The 17,234-nt window shown below is 33.0% G+C and overlaps 1 protein-coding gene across 1 annotated transcript in view; it reads right to left on the reverse strand.

Annotated features, from left to right (window-relative positions):
• Window positions 1–7,860: 7,860 nt before the first annotated feature.
• The window catches only part of LOC136981112 (Golgi resident protein GCP60-like), a 45,918-nt gene continuing 36,544 nt past the window's right edge, over window positions 7,861–17,234 (reverse strand). Inside the window, exon 4 of the mRNA XM_067277389.1 lies at window positions 7,861–8,610. Within this exon, the coding sequence (XP_067133490.1) occupies window positions 8,390–8,610 (221 nt within the window). The 3' untranslated portion in view covers window positions 7,861–8,389. The remainder of the gene's footprint in view (window positions 8,611–17,234) is intronic.

Here is a 17,234-nt window from a genome sequence, read left to right on the forward strand (position 1 = left end):
TAAATGTATTAACTGTGTTAAAACTTTTCTTTATGTTGCCAGTTATTATAGCAAGTGCTGAGTGCTCTTTCAGCAAATTAAAATTAATAAAGAATTATCTTTAGTCAAACATGTATGCAGAATGTTTAAATGCACTTGCTATATTAAGCATCAAAAAAGAAATTGCAAAAATTGTAATTTTTCTGAAGTAATTAATGTATTAGCAAAAACAAAATCACGCTTTAAATGAACATGCATTAGTAATATATGTTCGTGTTTGTAATTTTTTTTACTTTACAAAAAATTTAGGGCCCAAATGGTTTTTTGCACCCGGGCCCCTTTACAGAGAAGGCCGACCCTGGGTACCCGACACGGGTTAATACTCTGTACAAATCACTGGGAGAAAGATTTTGACCCAACTTTTGTTCAAAGGGTCGTACATATTGTTGAATTAACACAATAATTACAATATAAGAAGCTTATCATAACAAATAATAATGAGAAAATTATTTTCTGAAAATAGAACTATTTTAAAATAACAGTAATATAATAGGCATATCACTTATTTGACATTAGTGTATTACTTTTTTGTTAGTACACAAAATATATAATGTAATAAAACTTCACTTTTAGACACTCAAGAAACATGCAATAATTCTTGCAATAGGAATTGAAAACTTATCATTGTTCAAGTGGTAATGTAATTTATAAAACAAATACCTTGTGGGTGACTTATATTAGTCATGTGCAAATTGTATTTGAAGGCTTTAAAACATTTCAGTAAGTTCAATAAAACAGTTTTTCCCAAAATCCAAAACACTGTGCCATACACTAGATCCAATTTTTGTCCATTTCTAGAAGCCAGACTGGCAACAGAGTTGGCCAGCACAGTAGAACCCCCACTGCCACATCTATTAATTAATTATCCATTATGAATTAAAGGTATGAATCAGGTATAAATTTATATCAAGCTGGCAGTTTAACATGTCATCCAACTACCATAAAGTATAGTAAAAGAAAATAAAACCTCCATTATGAGAATACAGGTTTAATTTCCATTAACAATAGGATTAATCTTTTCTCCCCAAATGTATGCTCCCAAAACTTTAAATTACTTCAATAGATAAAGGATAAAAAAAATTTCATTACACTTACTAAATGTTTTGAAGTTAATGAAAGAACAAACTGGAGAAAATTAACATTGATATTTATAGAACTAAATCTTTATCAATATAAGGAATGTTGATATCTACACTCACTACTATATATATGTTACCTGGCAAAACCCGATTTTACGCCAAACTAGTTTTGCCTAGGCCAAACTAGTTTTGGTGTAAGCGTGTCAGGCCAAACTAGTTTAAGATTATTATTCAAGTATATTAATGGTTAAAATAAAATTAAAAGGCAATCAATTAGATGAACAATATTTATTCAAGCATAGTCTACTTAATAATTATGGTAATTTATTAGAATAGATTAGTGTAAATGTATGTCTCTTTAATCTGAATAAATAAATCTGGTAGACTTCCTCACAGCTATTGCTGTGAGGAAGTCTACCAGATTTATTTATTTGGATTAAAGAGACATACATTTGCATTACGTATATACAGCTACCACATCTGACATTAAGAAGAATAGGTTAGGTTAGAACTGAGCGTCCCCACTGTTCCCTGTCTTCTGATTGCTGGACTCGGAGACGAGCCACCACCTTCGATATGTAGGGTAACGTTAACCACGTTTTTTATAATTAAGTAGACTATGTTTGAATAAATATTGTTCATCTAATTGATTGCCTTTTAATTTTATTTGAATCATTAATATACTTGAATAATAATTCTAAACTAGTTTGCCCTGACATGCTTACGCCAAACTAGTTTTGCCTAGGCAAAACTAGTTTGGCGTAAAATTGGGTTTTGCCGGTAACATATATATATAATGTGAGGCATGTTGTATTAAACTAATATTTGGCATTATCATTTATGTGATATTCAATACAATTCTTCATGCCAAAAATGTTGCATAAGTGAAATTTTGCTAATTACATCTAATAGAAAACTTACTACAGTTTTATTAATTTTATAATGCACATATATAACAACAGAATAGAACTGAATAAGAAAAAAATTATGATTAATCTCCACTTAAATGGATGAGTGGGTGTCTAAGCATGATTCTGGGATAAGACAACCAATTTTCTTGAAAAGAACTTTTTCCAAGAAGTAGGTGGGATGGAGCTGTTTGCTTACTAGAGGTCACAATGGCCATACTGGTTTATGTTTTTGGCTTAAAGATCAATCTAAGGCATGTGACATTGGAAGGAGGATCGAGCGGCCCAGTTAAAGTGGACACAATAGCAGATAGTGCCACAATTTTCACGCCCAGCTATTTCTCCTACAGTGAAAATGCACAAAATCATTTCCAAGTGCATTTCTCCCCAGTACGAGACTTTACCAGCTTGTGTTCAAATGCTGCTACCAACCATTGAAAGAAAACTACAAGCAAAGTTAATTAAGAACAAACGAGAAACTTTGCCAAAACGGAACAAAAGCTCTATGACGCTCATCTACAGTTCACAAAAATAAGCACTATTCTTTATGAACAACTCAACAAAATACACTCCAATGCATTCAACTCTACATTCTCCAAGAAAAATTGGACAAGCTCAATTGGTTAATCTCTTCTTCCCAAATGCAGAAACACAGTCAACATTCCATATTATAACTATTGTGGGAAGGTGGTTCCAAGGAGCAATCCATCAGACTTTACAACAGGGCCCCAAATTTATCCCTCCTACTAAAACAAATTTGGGCCTGTTAATTCCAGTTTCCTTCGCAGCTCTTAAGACTTGTGAACGTATAGACCTATAATCCCAACTGAAACTCTTCGTCTTTACAAGAATCACACCTGCTAGATCACTTCCAAGGACACCAACTTTCTCCATACGTGGTAAACTGTTGCACAGTTTCTCACTAACAACAGTTAAGACTTCTCATCTCAGACAAAGAAGTTTGTGCTTTGTGAGGAGAGGATATTTCCTACTTAGCAATAGAGTTTCTGTGCCAATCTAATTCTGTTTTGTTAAACAAAGACCTTATTCATATGGTGCTAAGAAAAATTGTGGCACTACCTGTTATTGTGTCTACTTTACCTGGACCATTCGATTCTTCTTCCGATGTCATATGCCATTGTTCTTTAAGCCAAAGCATAAACCAGTGTGGCCATTGTGACCTTTAGTAAACAAACTGTCCCATCCCACCTACTTTTGGGAAAAAGCTCTGTCCAAGAAAATTGGTTCCGTAATCTGGAATTGTGCTTTGTTACTTGTTCATTCTTGGAAGCTAAATCTGCCACTAACAGAACTATTGGTTCATTACCTTCAACCTAAAAGTTTTCTTTTTCCAAATACTAATATTTCTGGATTAATAAGGTTAAGCTTCAAATTTAAAGCATACAAACAATTTAGAATTGTGCAGTTAATAATGAAAGAAACAATAATAATCTCTAAATCATATTAATATTAAATTAAAATATATGTAATGATGCTGTGGTCAAACATTTGACAAAAGTATATATATTTCTCAAGTGTAGGTTGAAAAAGCATTACTCTCCTCATTATACACAAAAAGAATGGTTTAAAACAAAATGTAATGGTCCTACATTAACTGGTGTCAAACTAACAATTTAATACAGGAAATACAAACTTCTAAAATGTAAACAGATAACCTTAAATATATAAAATAACATTAATAAACTTTTCAAACCTGTTACCAGTGCACTCTCCTACTTCTACACTGCCACAAATTAAATACCTCGTTACTATCCTAAGTGTGTTATGAGTACATATTATATAAAATGGATCACAAACCACAACTTTAATCAAGTAATGTGATCTAAAAGTATATTTTAAAATTGTAGCAATGCAAGGTTAAAGTTTATTATTTTAGTTTTAACACTGGCTTAGTATCAAATTAACATCTTACTTCCTAAGTGTGTTATGAGCAGATTGGGAGAAAAAGAATAGAATTTATATTAAGCAAGAATTGAACTCATATCTTTCCATAAAAAGTAAAATACACTTTCATTCTCCTATCCCAGTTGATGATGAATCAAGCTATTTAGTTTGGTTTTAATTATCATTTTATCTGTAATATATATACTTTAACATAATGGCAAACTATTTACACATTGCATATACTTAAACAACCACAGACAAAACTTATCTTTAAGAGTCGTCGAGCCCTTTGAAAGTGGACTATTTGTCCACTTTCAAAGAGCTCAAACATTAGCTTTCAACATCAATTGTACTACATTAAAAGCATTTAAATCTATGTAGTGTGCATATTTGTTTTTCAATCTTAACTCTAACTGTGCAAAATACTTAAACATTATTTTAATAAAAAAAACAACAAAAATATATAACAATAGGAAACAATTCTGTTAAATGTCTCAAAATTTCTTTCATTAAATCTTGAGATTTCAATAACATTTAATTTCCTTTGGACTAGAACAAAAACATTAGAACCTATTTTGAAGTGCATGAGCCAATTTATTTTTCATTTTATCAAATCAAATAAAAAATGGATTATTATTTAAATGTTATTCACATAGATGTTGCATGATAAGAAAGACAATTTTAGGTCAATTACTGCAAATTTACTCTTAGTTTAAAGTTTATTTTGCAAATGAAAGGAATATTTTCATTTTATGTGCTTAAAAATACTGATTATTCAACAATAAAAAGTGATTCAGCATAGAAATTATATATATATATATATATATATATATATATATATATATATATTATTTCTATGTCATATCTCATTTTATATGCTTATATATTATATATATATATATATATATATATATACAGTATATAAAATGAGATAAGACATTCTTACATTTGGCTATCCCAGAATCTTACTCTGGAGTTACTTGTGGAACAATGTAAAATATATTGAGTGTGTTGTGAATTTCTTCAATGAATAACTTCATTACATAAATTCATACCACATAACAACCTCAATACATTTGTATTGTTATACTAAGCACCATAATAAGACATGAGTACTGAAAGTTTTGTGAAATCAACTATAGTGAAAACTATTTGAACAATACAAATACATTAATAATCTAAGAAAGATCCCCCTGTAATAACTAATCATTAAAATTTTCCTGTTTAAAATTATAAAATGTCTATTATGCATTCACAGAATGTACTGCATTTTCAATAACAAATATATTAATTTTTAAACCTCAGCTGTTTTTTGTGTATCACATCATAAAACTTTCAGCATTTATATCTCAATATTGCAAAATCACAAGAAAATGTCTTTGTCAACATTTTATGCTTATTAAGAAAATCTTTCAAATAAACATGAAGTAAACTGTCCAAATGTAGCAGATACTTCAATGTTGAATTTTGTTATGACTTTGTCTTGAATTAATCTGTTTTTGTTATGTTATTTCTAATTTAAAATTTTAATCAAAACTTTACAAAATTTTTCATTGTAACTGTGAGAATGTAAAATCTATTTTACATTCTCATAGTTACAATGAAAAATTTTTTAAAGTTTTGTACATGAAATTGATATTCTTTAACACATCATACCGAATCACCGTGCCATACTAATTTTGGTTATTGCAATGCCGGTGACTACAAATTTTGCAATTATTATAAACTATACTTAGAATCCATAGTAGAACAAACAAATCTCCAAAACTTCCTTGCAAATTCAGTTCAAACTGATTTTTTGGGATAAAAATGTTTATAAAACTCAAATACTTTCAAGCTCTATGTCCATCATCAGAAAAAATAAAAGATCAAACTGAGATGCAGGATTGTAAATAATGCATCCCACATTAAGCAAACATAAATAAATATGACAGAGTGTCCTTGCAGCCACTTCCCACAACACAAACAAGAACAACACACAATAAAATAAATGGGAAAAGAATCAGAATGACAAGAAACAGCAGGAACTGAAGGAAGTTACTAATCCATTAGTAATAATTTGACATTTTTTTCAATCATTATTTTTCTCTTGTTAGCTCCCAATGATGAGTGTAAAGACTAAAAATGCTTAAATTTACACTCCAAGAAAAGTAATCTGAATCAAATTTCATTTGAAGAGATTCCTTAAGTATTTTCCATGTATTTTTTCTGGTTAAATATATAAATCCTTTGAAAAATGATAATGAATAACAATGCAAGATTCTTTCAAATGTCACATCATTAATGAAAACTACAAGATATTTTCAAATTGTAAAGATTTTATATGTTGTAGCCAGTTTCAGCTAATTGCTATAGCTTTCCGATACATAATGAAACAAAACTTAATCAAACATTGAGTTGCCATCACCTAAATATCATTAGAATTTATATTTAAATAAATCTTGATTCATTCACAATAAAAATATCCAAATTCTTTGTTACTGCATCTGTTATTTTGACAGTTTTAATGTTTTGTATAAATATTTTACTTTTTTCAATTCAATTCAAACTGCTTTTCTCAAAGTGAAAACTTTCTAGAAAATTCAAATACTGTCAAGTTATTTTCAAGCTTTTGCTAATTTCCTGACAGTGAGTCTGAAAACATTCAAATTTTCTAAAAATTATTTTTGCTCAATATAAAAGTAATAAGAATTAGATTTATGTTTGAACAGATTCTTTGACAAGTATGTTACTTTTCTTTTTAATAACATAGAGAACATTAGAAATTTTATATGAATAAATATCAAATTAAATTTTGCATATTATATCAAATCTGCACAATAACAATGTTTAAAAATAAAACCATCATCAAATAATTATATTTTTTGCACTTTGCACTCTTTCCACTCCTGGGCACAAAGAAGGCTTTTTAATCATATCCATTATGTATTTAGCCAGGTATGGCTGGGTGGTGAAGGATGGGCCAGAATATACAGACAGACCACCCGTGAAAAATTCCCGGGTTGCTCACCCATATTCGATCCTAGGTCTTTCGGGGTAGTATGCCGATACCTCGGTCACCTCAGCCATCCAAATAATTATATTAGATTTATGTTAAGTATGTAGTATTTAATTTAACTGATGTAATTATACCTAAATAAATTAATATTTGTTACATTAATAACAAAGTAATTCTATTTGCATCTTTTAAACATGAATCTAATTCAAAGAGCTTTTCTACAAGCACAGAAAACTCCAGTGTTTAAGCTATATGTCAGGAATCGACGAGAAAAATTTTTCTTGTTGATTCCATATAATGGACATATAACTGAAAGTTACAGAACTGAGATTCTGGAAAGTTTGATCAGGTAATCCATAGATCTGTCTAGTCATTTTTCTGAAATAAAATTTTATGCTGTTTAGCTAGAGGAAAGAATATTTTTAGCACCTACGGTAGTATTTCATGATAACAATAAAGCAAAGATAGTTTTCCATATCTGTGACTAGATTTAAATGACTGCAATCCATATAACCGTTCTAGAGTTTTCTATGGAATTTTTGTCATCAGAAATATTATGAATTAGATTTATGTTTGAAATGCTTCGTTAACAAATATATTTAAATACAAGTTTAAAAATACATTTCTTTTTCTATCACAAAATCAAAACCAACTTATTTTATATCAGTTACTATATCAGTTACTATATCAGCTAAATACTTTTAGAAATCTCAGTAAAATGTTTTCCTATGTATTTCAAAAACCGAATAATTGAAATGCTTTAAATTACAGAAAACTTTGTGTAAATAGAGTTAAAATAGAATTTATTTTTATCATAAATAAATTCAATTAAAAATTAGATTTTAGAAAGTTTTAAGGATTCTTTTCTCTATTATTTACTCCATTAATTATATATATTTTATAATTTTATCACGCAACATAATACCTGAATAAAAACTTAATATTTAATAAAAATAACTTTCTTATGGTTTCCCACAATTTCTCAATATCTTGATTTACGAACGTCTTTCGATGCTGTCGACATTATATTGTTTGATATTTTTAAAGATATTAAATTTTGTATAAAATATTTTCACAATGCATAACCACGAGTTGCATAAAAATAAAGTTTCAAATATATTTTTCTTGCTTTTTCTCTCAATTTTACAGGTCAATAAATATTTATAATACAAGGAAACAACATTAAATAGATATTTACACATTTAACAGTCCTTTAACAAACAATTATTATAGAATATATCTCGGCATAAATGCAAATTTTTTTAATTATTTTGGCATTTTGACGTCACTCTAAAATATTACGCAACAAATAAACTTTTGCGAGTGTTTTCTGTGTTTTTTTCCTTTTTTTTAAATTTTCATGTACATAATAGTTTTTTATAATTAATATAAGCAATTTTTTTATATATATTTTCCAATTTTAAGTTAAATATGATATGAAATTTATGAATATTTTCACTTCACCGACTATAATACACTCTGAAATAAACTGTTTTTGATCTCCAGAATGAATAGGAGTTATCGAACTTCAATAAATATGCACCCTGGCCGGGATAACCGTGACTGCCTGCATGAACTTCTTCGTGACAATCTCGACGGCAAATGGGTACAATTATGCTGAGAGGAAGGAAGTCGACCTGAGAAGATCCTTTTTCGACGTCTGCTGGGCTTTCGTCGAATTCTATAAAATTTCAAATGGCAAATTAGCTGATTATTTTTGTATATAAAAATTTGTGTATGTTGTTATTGTCAATCATTTACCACATTGTATATAAACATTATTTTATTAATATTTATGAATTTAAAAGTTGTTCTAATACTGCTACTATTATTATTATTATTATGTTGGGTTAAGTGAGATATACTCGGTTAACACCGGTGGCTGTGTACTATGCCGGACCAAAGTCGAGGCATAGTGACCAAAACAAAAATTAATGAAGTGTATCAGTGTGTGTGTCTGTATTCAGGAATTTCCTCACAATATAACATGTATTCAATATAGTGGCCTTCTGTAGTGTGATGTATGTATTTCTATTCAATTGTAATGTGCCCAGGCTTTTGTGTAGTGTGTGTGGTATGACACCTGTAGAGAGAGAACAACAGGTACTGTACAATAAGCACCCTATCCATCCTCCACAGATGCCTTATTTCCTGGGCGAGTTCTGTGTACTTGCTAATTTTTTCAGCGCATGCGTTTTGTATATTGTGAGTGTTTTGGAATGGATATGTCTATAATGTATGTGATTTTATTGTGTTTGTCAATGAGTGTGATGTCTGGTCTGTTGTGGTAAATTGTTTTATCTGTGATTATGGCTCTGTCGTAGTACATTTTGTGCGTGTTGTTTTCCAATACTGTCTGTGGAATGTACAGTATTTGTAGTATGGTTCGTGGATCTCTAATAATTTGTGTTTCTTTGCAAGCTCTTGGTATATTATATTTACTACTTGATTATGTCTGTGTAAATAATCTGTCTGTGCCAAGAGCTTGCAACCAGAAGTGATGTGTTGTATAGTTTTCTGGCATAATGTGACATTTTCTGCACGTCATTTGTGAGTGTTGTATCTTTGAGTATGTGTTTTCTGCAGTTTTTAGTATTTATGACCTGATCCTGTATGGTAATCGTGAATCTTTTCGTCTCCCCAAAGAGGCATCCCTGAGCTAACCAGCTGTTTGACACAGTTTTGTCAACAAAATTCTGAGCCAGGTCGTAAGGATGCCTGCCATGGAGTGCCTTTTGAGCCCATGATTGCTTAACGGTGTCTATGCTTTTTATGTGTTGTGTCGTGTCTATATGTTGTGAGTGTAAATTTAATGGTGCGTTATTCGAGTCTGCTTTATGTAACTGTGATGTTTCTTGCTTTTTGTAGAAAAACTCTCGCAGTGTCTGTGTGAAGTTTAACTGTTTGTAGTGAAGGTTAACTATGTCAATCAGGCCACGTCCGCCATCTTTACGTGGAAGGGTTAATCTTTCTGTGGCGGATTTAGGATGACGACGTTTATGCTTTAGTGCTGTTCTTGTTTTCTTTGGAGTTGCTTGAGATCTGTGTGAGTCCAATGTATAACTCCAAAAGGATATGTGAGTACTGGGATGACATACATGTTTATTAACCTATTAACACTTGCTCTGGAGACCGTCAATTCACGACTCCACCAGGGAACAGAGTGCCTATACCATTTTTTAAGTGGAATACTTTTGTCAGCAGCTTTTTGAATAATTTCTATGTATTTTTGAATAATGTATTCCACCGGATGATTATGATGAATTTAATTATTAATCTCTGGAATATCTTCAGAGAATGTTCCGCTAAAACTGCTCCAGTCAGCTTTATGGACATTGTAGTTTTTACTAAAAGGCTCGCTAGTTTCTTGAGTCCTAGCTGTACATAATTCAACGTCAAATAAAATATACCTATGGCCTGAAAGTGACTCAGCAAGCGAGACTCTCCAATTTTTGATATTAATGCTACCTTTAGTTAAGGTCAAATCAATATAGCTTTCTCCCTGGTGGGAAGAGAATATAGGCGGTCCCCCTAAATTATGAATGACTAAATCTAAATCATATATTAGTTCGTAGGTTTCAGCGATCTTGTGGTCCAGATCATACAGATTTTAAGAAGCGTTATCTAGAAGCTAGGCGAAGCTATCAAAATTTAATTAAGTCTTCAAAAACTGAATCCTGGAAGAGATTCTGTACAGACAAGGGCAACATTGATCCATGGGGTCGCGTTTATAAATTATTAAAGAAGAGCTTTATTACTAGTTCTTCCAATTTAACTATCAAAAATGTTCAAGGCAAGACTCTGTACGATGACAGAGAAATTGCCAATATGCTCTTAAATCATTTCTTTCATATGGATAATACTGATAATGATAGTGATTCTCACAGTGATATAAGGAACTGTATTCAGCAACCTTACCATATGGGCAATGATCTGCCCTTTGTTCATTCGGAAATTAAAGAGGTCATTCTGGCTCAAAAGAATAAGAAGGCGCCTGGTCAGGATGGGTTGAATGCGGAGATCATAAAAAATGCCTTTAACACCTCGCCCGACTCCCTTGTTAATATTTACAATATGTGTTTAGCTGTTGGTGTTTTCCCCACAGCATGGAAGCATGCAGTGGTGAAACTCATTCCGAAGCCAGGCAAAATTCTGGATAATCCGAAATCCTTTAGGCCAATTAGTTTGCTCCCTGTATTAGGTAAAATTTTAGAAAAATTAATGATCAATAGGATAAATTACCACTTAAATCTTAAAAAATTCCTAAATAAAAACCAATTTGGCTTCACTCCTCAGATGAGTACTGTTGACCCCCTGATTAAAGTTAGGGATATTATGCAGCATGCCTTAAGTAACAAACAAATTTGCATTGTTATCTCTCTGGACATTTCTTCAGCATTTGACACCACCTGGCCCGTCTTCATTCTACGCGAACTTCGGACTGCCGAAGTACCAAAGAATCTGTACGATCTCGTGGTTAGTTACTTTCAGGACAGGAAGGTATCTTTAAGGTATAATACTGTAGTATCCACTAGGGATGTTTTGCTGGGTGTTCCTCAGGGTTCTGCTTCTGGCCCAGCTTTGTGGAATATTTTAATGAACACTGTTTTTAGAATCAAGCTTCCCGCCAGTAGTGAGCTCTTTGCCTTTGCCGACGACCTGCTTGTGACGGTGACTGACAAAAATATTTATTCTCTTAAAAAGAAAGCTAGTTCCATACTAGCCAGTCTTCAAAATTGGGCTAATGATACTAAATTAAATTTTAATACTGACAAGACTAAATTACTATTTGTAACGAGGAAGCGTAAGATTAGTAAACCACCTTTGACTTTAAATGGGAAGGTCTTGGAGTATGTAAATTCAATTAAATACCTGGGGGTTACTTTACATGACAAGCTTAGCTGGTCGCCCCATATCCGTGTGCAGTTGGGGAAGGCTGAGAAACTGCTACACATGTTTAATAGAATTGCGACCCTACGTTGGGGACTTGCTTCTAAGACTTTAGATGTTATTTACGAGGGTGCTGTGCTACCGTATCTGGGATATGCTGTAGGCGTTTGGGGGGACGCTCTCAAGTACCAAAATAATAGGGATATGCTTTTAACCCTTTCCCGGCCAGGGTACCGATCTATCGTTACCCTAATTGTTTCGCAAAACGGCCAGGGTACCGATTCATCGTTACCCTGTTTAAAAATCGATTTTTATAAAATTTATCGACAACAGATGTCAGCACTTGATGGTATCGTCTTGTTTATCGTCTGTTTTACATATTTTTGTCCAGGTGGTGTTCTGTCGATTAAAAAAACTTTTAATTATCGATAGTTTTTCCTGAATTTTTCATTTTCTAATTATTTTTTATTTTATTTTTAGCATATCTATGCAATAATATTACTATAATAAGTTCATTAATGCTATAATAAGTTTATTCAGCTATGATATGTTAATGCATCATAAATATTCAAGTTATGACCTTCAGTTTTGATATTTTATATATTTTTTTTAATTTTTAATTTTTAATTATTTTTTAAATTTAAAATATCCAAAAATGTTACATCTATTGCTACTGGTAATCATATGTTTATTACGAAAATAAATAATCTTGTTTGATATAAAATGAATAAAGTATATTAGTTCATTATATTAGTTGAAAGCAGAATAAAGTTCAAATTTTAAACAAATGTTTGATATAATGTGCGATAATTTCACAACGAATAAACGTACATGCATAAATATTATATCAAATTGTACAGAACAATATTCTACGTCGTATTGGCTCAGTGACAATAAGAATGGAGTAAGCAGGCAATGTTAATTTTGACAAATAGTAACAAATTTTCAAGTCTAAATGTCAGTTATCATATATTATTATTTTTTTCTCATAAATGTTTCAAACAAACTTTATTGAAATATGTTGTATTTAAAACTAACTATATTGATAAATATATGTAATTTTTTTCATATGAATAAAATAATAATTTAATTTTTAGTGAATTTTTAAAATAATATTGCCTGATTCACCTATTTTGACCTTGACCGTTTTACAAAATAAGGGGGCGTAACAAACGGCAAGCTAAGGGTTAAAGTTTCAACGGCGTATTTGTATTAAAATAATTAAGGGGTATAGGACTATTTCAAGAGAAACTGCTTTACTTTTAGCTAACAAATTACCATTGGATCTTCTGCTTAGAGAGCATTATGATTATTTTAACATTAAGAGGGAAGGTACTGTACATTGCACCTTAATAATTATTGTGTTCAGTATGCTATCCATGCTGGTGTGGAGCAGCTTCCTCACCCTGCATATTCACATGAAGGTGCATTGATCGATTATGCTGACCACCATCTGCTTAAGATATTCACTGATGGGTCGAAGTCCGAGCGTGGCACGGGGGCAGCTGTGGCTTTCCTGTCAGGCATGCAAGTTTTGCATTGTTTAGACTTTAAGTTACATCAGGATTGTTCCATTGTTCAGGCTGAAATTTTAGCTGTCTGGCATGCTTTAAATTACATAATTAAAAACAAGCTGAACCAGGTGTTACTTTGCATTGATTCGCAGACTGCATTGGCTTGTTTAAAAAAGCCTAAGATATCCACCAAGCTAAGTTTAGACATCTACAACTTATTCAAAAAGTGCGTCGCCTTGTACAACACTAAGGCCTCTTGGATTAAGGTACACTCTGCTTGCCCTGGGAATGCCTTGGCTGACCTCCTGGCTACTAGTGCACATTTAAATAGTAATATAGACTATTCTATTCTTCCTTTAGGGCATGCTAAGCATATTCTACGGCAGAGTTCAATTCAGCTGTGGGACTCCAGATGGCAAGCAGACACAAATGGTGCCGTTACGCATAGCTTCTTTCCTACTGTCAGTCACAGGATTAAACTTAATTGGGAGCATCATGACCATTTCACTACGACTTTATTAACGCAGCATGGTAAACTAAATAGCTATCTTTACAGATTCAAGATCATAAATAACCCAAATTGTAACTGTGGTTGCCAGGTTCCGGACACTATTGAGCATATCTTGTATGACTGTAGCCTTTTTGATATCTGTCAAAGAAAATTGATCACCTTCCTTTACGACCGGTTGCAGGTCTGGCCGGCTCCTCTCCACGCTTTAGTAGAGGACACTGAGGGTTTTAACTTACTAAAGTATTGCTTTATTCAGTGTGCTAGTCATTACAGTCCCCAATAAAACTCTTTCTGCTGGCTGCGGCTTACTGTCACTGTTCCTGGCTGGGCTATTTAGTGCTTCTACAGGGTCTATCTTGGTATTATATGTTTCTGTATAGTTGTTTTATTTAGATGTATGTATTTGTTTCTAGCTTTTGTGTGTGCTTTTGTGGGTGTCGTATGCTCTGTTCCAACTCCAATATTGAAATAGGGTATGTCGCTTCACCCGCTGTCCCTTCTTTGTGCCATCATATTATTCTCATGTGCCAACTATGCCTAGGCTTTCCTGGGCCTCTTAGTGCTCTCTGAGCGGAAAGAGGCCTTTTCTGCATTAAATAAAAAAAAAAACTACATGTTTATTGCTTTAACTGTGTGTTTAGAATTTAACTCTGTTCTAAGAATAGTATTTAACCGTACTATTAATTAAAGAATGGTATTCTTTAATTAATCTTTGCTTTATTTGTGCATGTTCTGTTAGTTTGGCCTGTTGGAATCCTAAATACTTGTAGAACTCGCCCTCTTCCATGGATTCAATAACGTCTCCATTTCCAAATGCAAAATCTTCTTTTTACAGGATTCCTTTTTCTATGTGAAGTATTTTGCATTTGTCTAGGCCTAACTCCATTTGTACGTCCTTGGTGTATGAATGTGTGATTTGTAGGAGTTGATGAAGTTTTTTTGTGTGGATGCATAAAGTTTTATGTTGTCCATGTACATGAGATGTGACAGTGTAAACTGTGTTGTTTTTTCATGTCTGATATTGTAATCATATTGCGTGTTGTTTAGCATGTTAGATAATGGGTTCAGGGCTAAGCAGAACCAGAGAGGACTCAAGGAATCTCCTTGAAAAATTCCTCGCCTAATGAATATTTGATTTGTTTGTATGGAAGTGTTACTAACCCTGAGATGTAGTGTTGTTCTCCAGTGCTGCATAGTGTTTTGGAAGAATGTAATGAGTAATGGATGTATTTTGTACATGTGTAGAATACGTAGCAGCCAACTGTGTGGAACACTGTCGAATGCTTTTCTGTAGTCTATATATGCCATGTGTATGTTTCTGTGTTGTTTGTGTGCTTGCCGTAGAATGACTGAATCTATGTGTAACTGTTCTTTGCATCCCCTGTGATTTCTACAGCAACCTTTTTGTTGTTCCGTTAGAATGTCGTGTTCTTCAATATGTTTGTATATTTTGTTTGCGATACAGGATGTCAATAATTTGTACAGTGTTGGAAGACATGTAATTGGTCTGTATTGTGTGGGGTCTGTGGTATTGTTGTTTTTGGGTTTCATGTAGGTGATGCCCTGAGTAAGAAAATTTGGCATGTCTTATGGATTGATGATGAATGTGTGTTAGGTGTTTAGCTAGTTCCTGGTGCAGTGATGTAACCTTTTTGTACCAGAAATTGTGAATGTTGTCTACACCAGGTGTCTTCCAGTTGTCTGTTCTGTTAACAGTGTATTGGAAATCGTGTATGTTTATTTCAGCACAGGGCATAGTTGTGCAAGTTTCTGTTCTCCTCCTCGATCCAGCCTGCATCAGCATTGTGCATAACAGCACTGGACCAAAGAGAAGACCAATAAGTTGTGAGTTCTTCTTCTGTTGGTGTGCCACTGTGTATCAGTGTTTGTTTTGGTACCGATTTGTCTGTAGAAGAGTTTTTCATTGCTTGTGAATAATTTATTTTGTTTATTTTATTATTATTATTATTATTATGGGTTTAATGAGTTATACTCAGTTGAATACTGGTTGCTGTGTCAAGGCCATCTAGATCATACAAGTCGTAATACTAGTTGTGTGACATCACATGCTGAGGCCATGTTAGTTTATCACGTAACCCATTTACATTTTATTCTAGAGGTATATCTCTTAAATAATACATCATATTTTACTGTAATTGTATATATTGGGACCTTAAATAAGTTCTCGCTGTTTTACAGCAGGTGGCGTTACTAGAACTGTGTGCATGTATTTTTAGATGGTGATGCATCTGTAAGGAAGTACAATAAGCGACCTTGAAAGTCAGTATATGTCATTTCGCCAAAGTGTAAACAACTTTTTTCGTGGTGTTAAAAATGTCTCATTTTGTGCCAAAAAAACAGTATTTGCGGGGAATTTTATTGCACTATTTTATTCAAAAAAAATCTGCAGCTGAAGCATACAGAATTCTTGTTGAGACTTACGGTGACCATGCTCTGTTGGAAACAACATGCAGAGATTGGTTTAGATGCTTCAAAAATAATGATTTTGACATTGAAGATAAAAAACGTTCTGGTGCACCAAAAAGTTTGAAGACGAGGAATTGGAGGCATTACTTCATGAAGACTCATGTCAGATGCTAGCTGAACTTGCAGAATCATTAGGAGTTGATCACACAACAGTTTCAAAACGTTTGAAAGGATTAGGAATGATTCAAAAGCAAGGACATTGGGTGCCGTACGAGTTGAAGTCGAGAGACGTCGAACGGCATCTTTTCACGTGTGAACAGCTGCTTCAACGGCAGAAAAGGAAAGGTTTTCTGCATCGTATCGTGACTGGGGATGAAAAGTGGATTCACTACGATAATCCTAAGCGTAGAAAATCGTGGGGTAAGTCTGGCCATGCATCAACATCATCGGCAAAGCCGAATATCCGTGGCTCAAAGCTTCTGCTCTGCATTTGGTGGGATCAGCTAGGTGTAGTTTATTATGAGCTGCTCAAACCGAATGAAACCATCACAGGAGATCGCTATCAACTACAATTGATGTGTTTGAGCCAAGCATTAAAAGAAAAACGGCCACTGTACGAGCAGAGACATGACAAAGTGATTTTGCAACATGACAATGCTCGGCCACATGTTGCACAACTGGTGAAAACCTACTTGGAAACACTTAAATGGGAAGTCCTACCCCGCCCGCCGTATTCACCAGACATTGCCCCTTCCGATTATCACTTGTTCCGATCGATGGCACATGGCTGGCTGAGCAGCACTTCCATTCTTATGAAGATGCCAAAAATTGGGTTGATTCTTGGATAGCCTCAAAAGACATATCATTTTTCCGATGTGGAATTCAAATGCTGCCAGAACGATGGGAGAAAGTAGTGGCTAGTGATGGACAATACTTTCAGTGACATGTTTTTTATGACTTTTT

This window comes from Centruroides vittatus, unplaced genomic scaffold, assembly GCF_030686945.1.
Source record: "Centruroides vittatus isolate TY-2023 unplaced genomic scaffold, ASM3068694v2 contig_743, whole genome shotgun sequence".
In the NCBI taxonomy this organism is placed as follows: Eukaryota; Metazoa; Arthropoda; class Arachnida; order Scorpiones; family Buthidae; genus Centruroides; species Centruroides vittatus.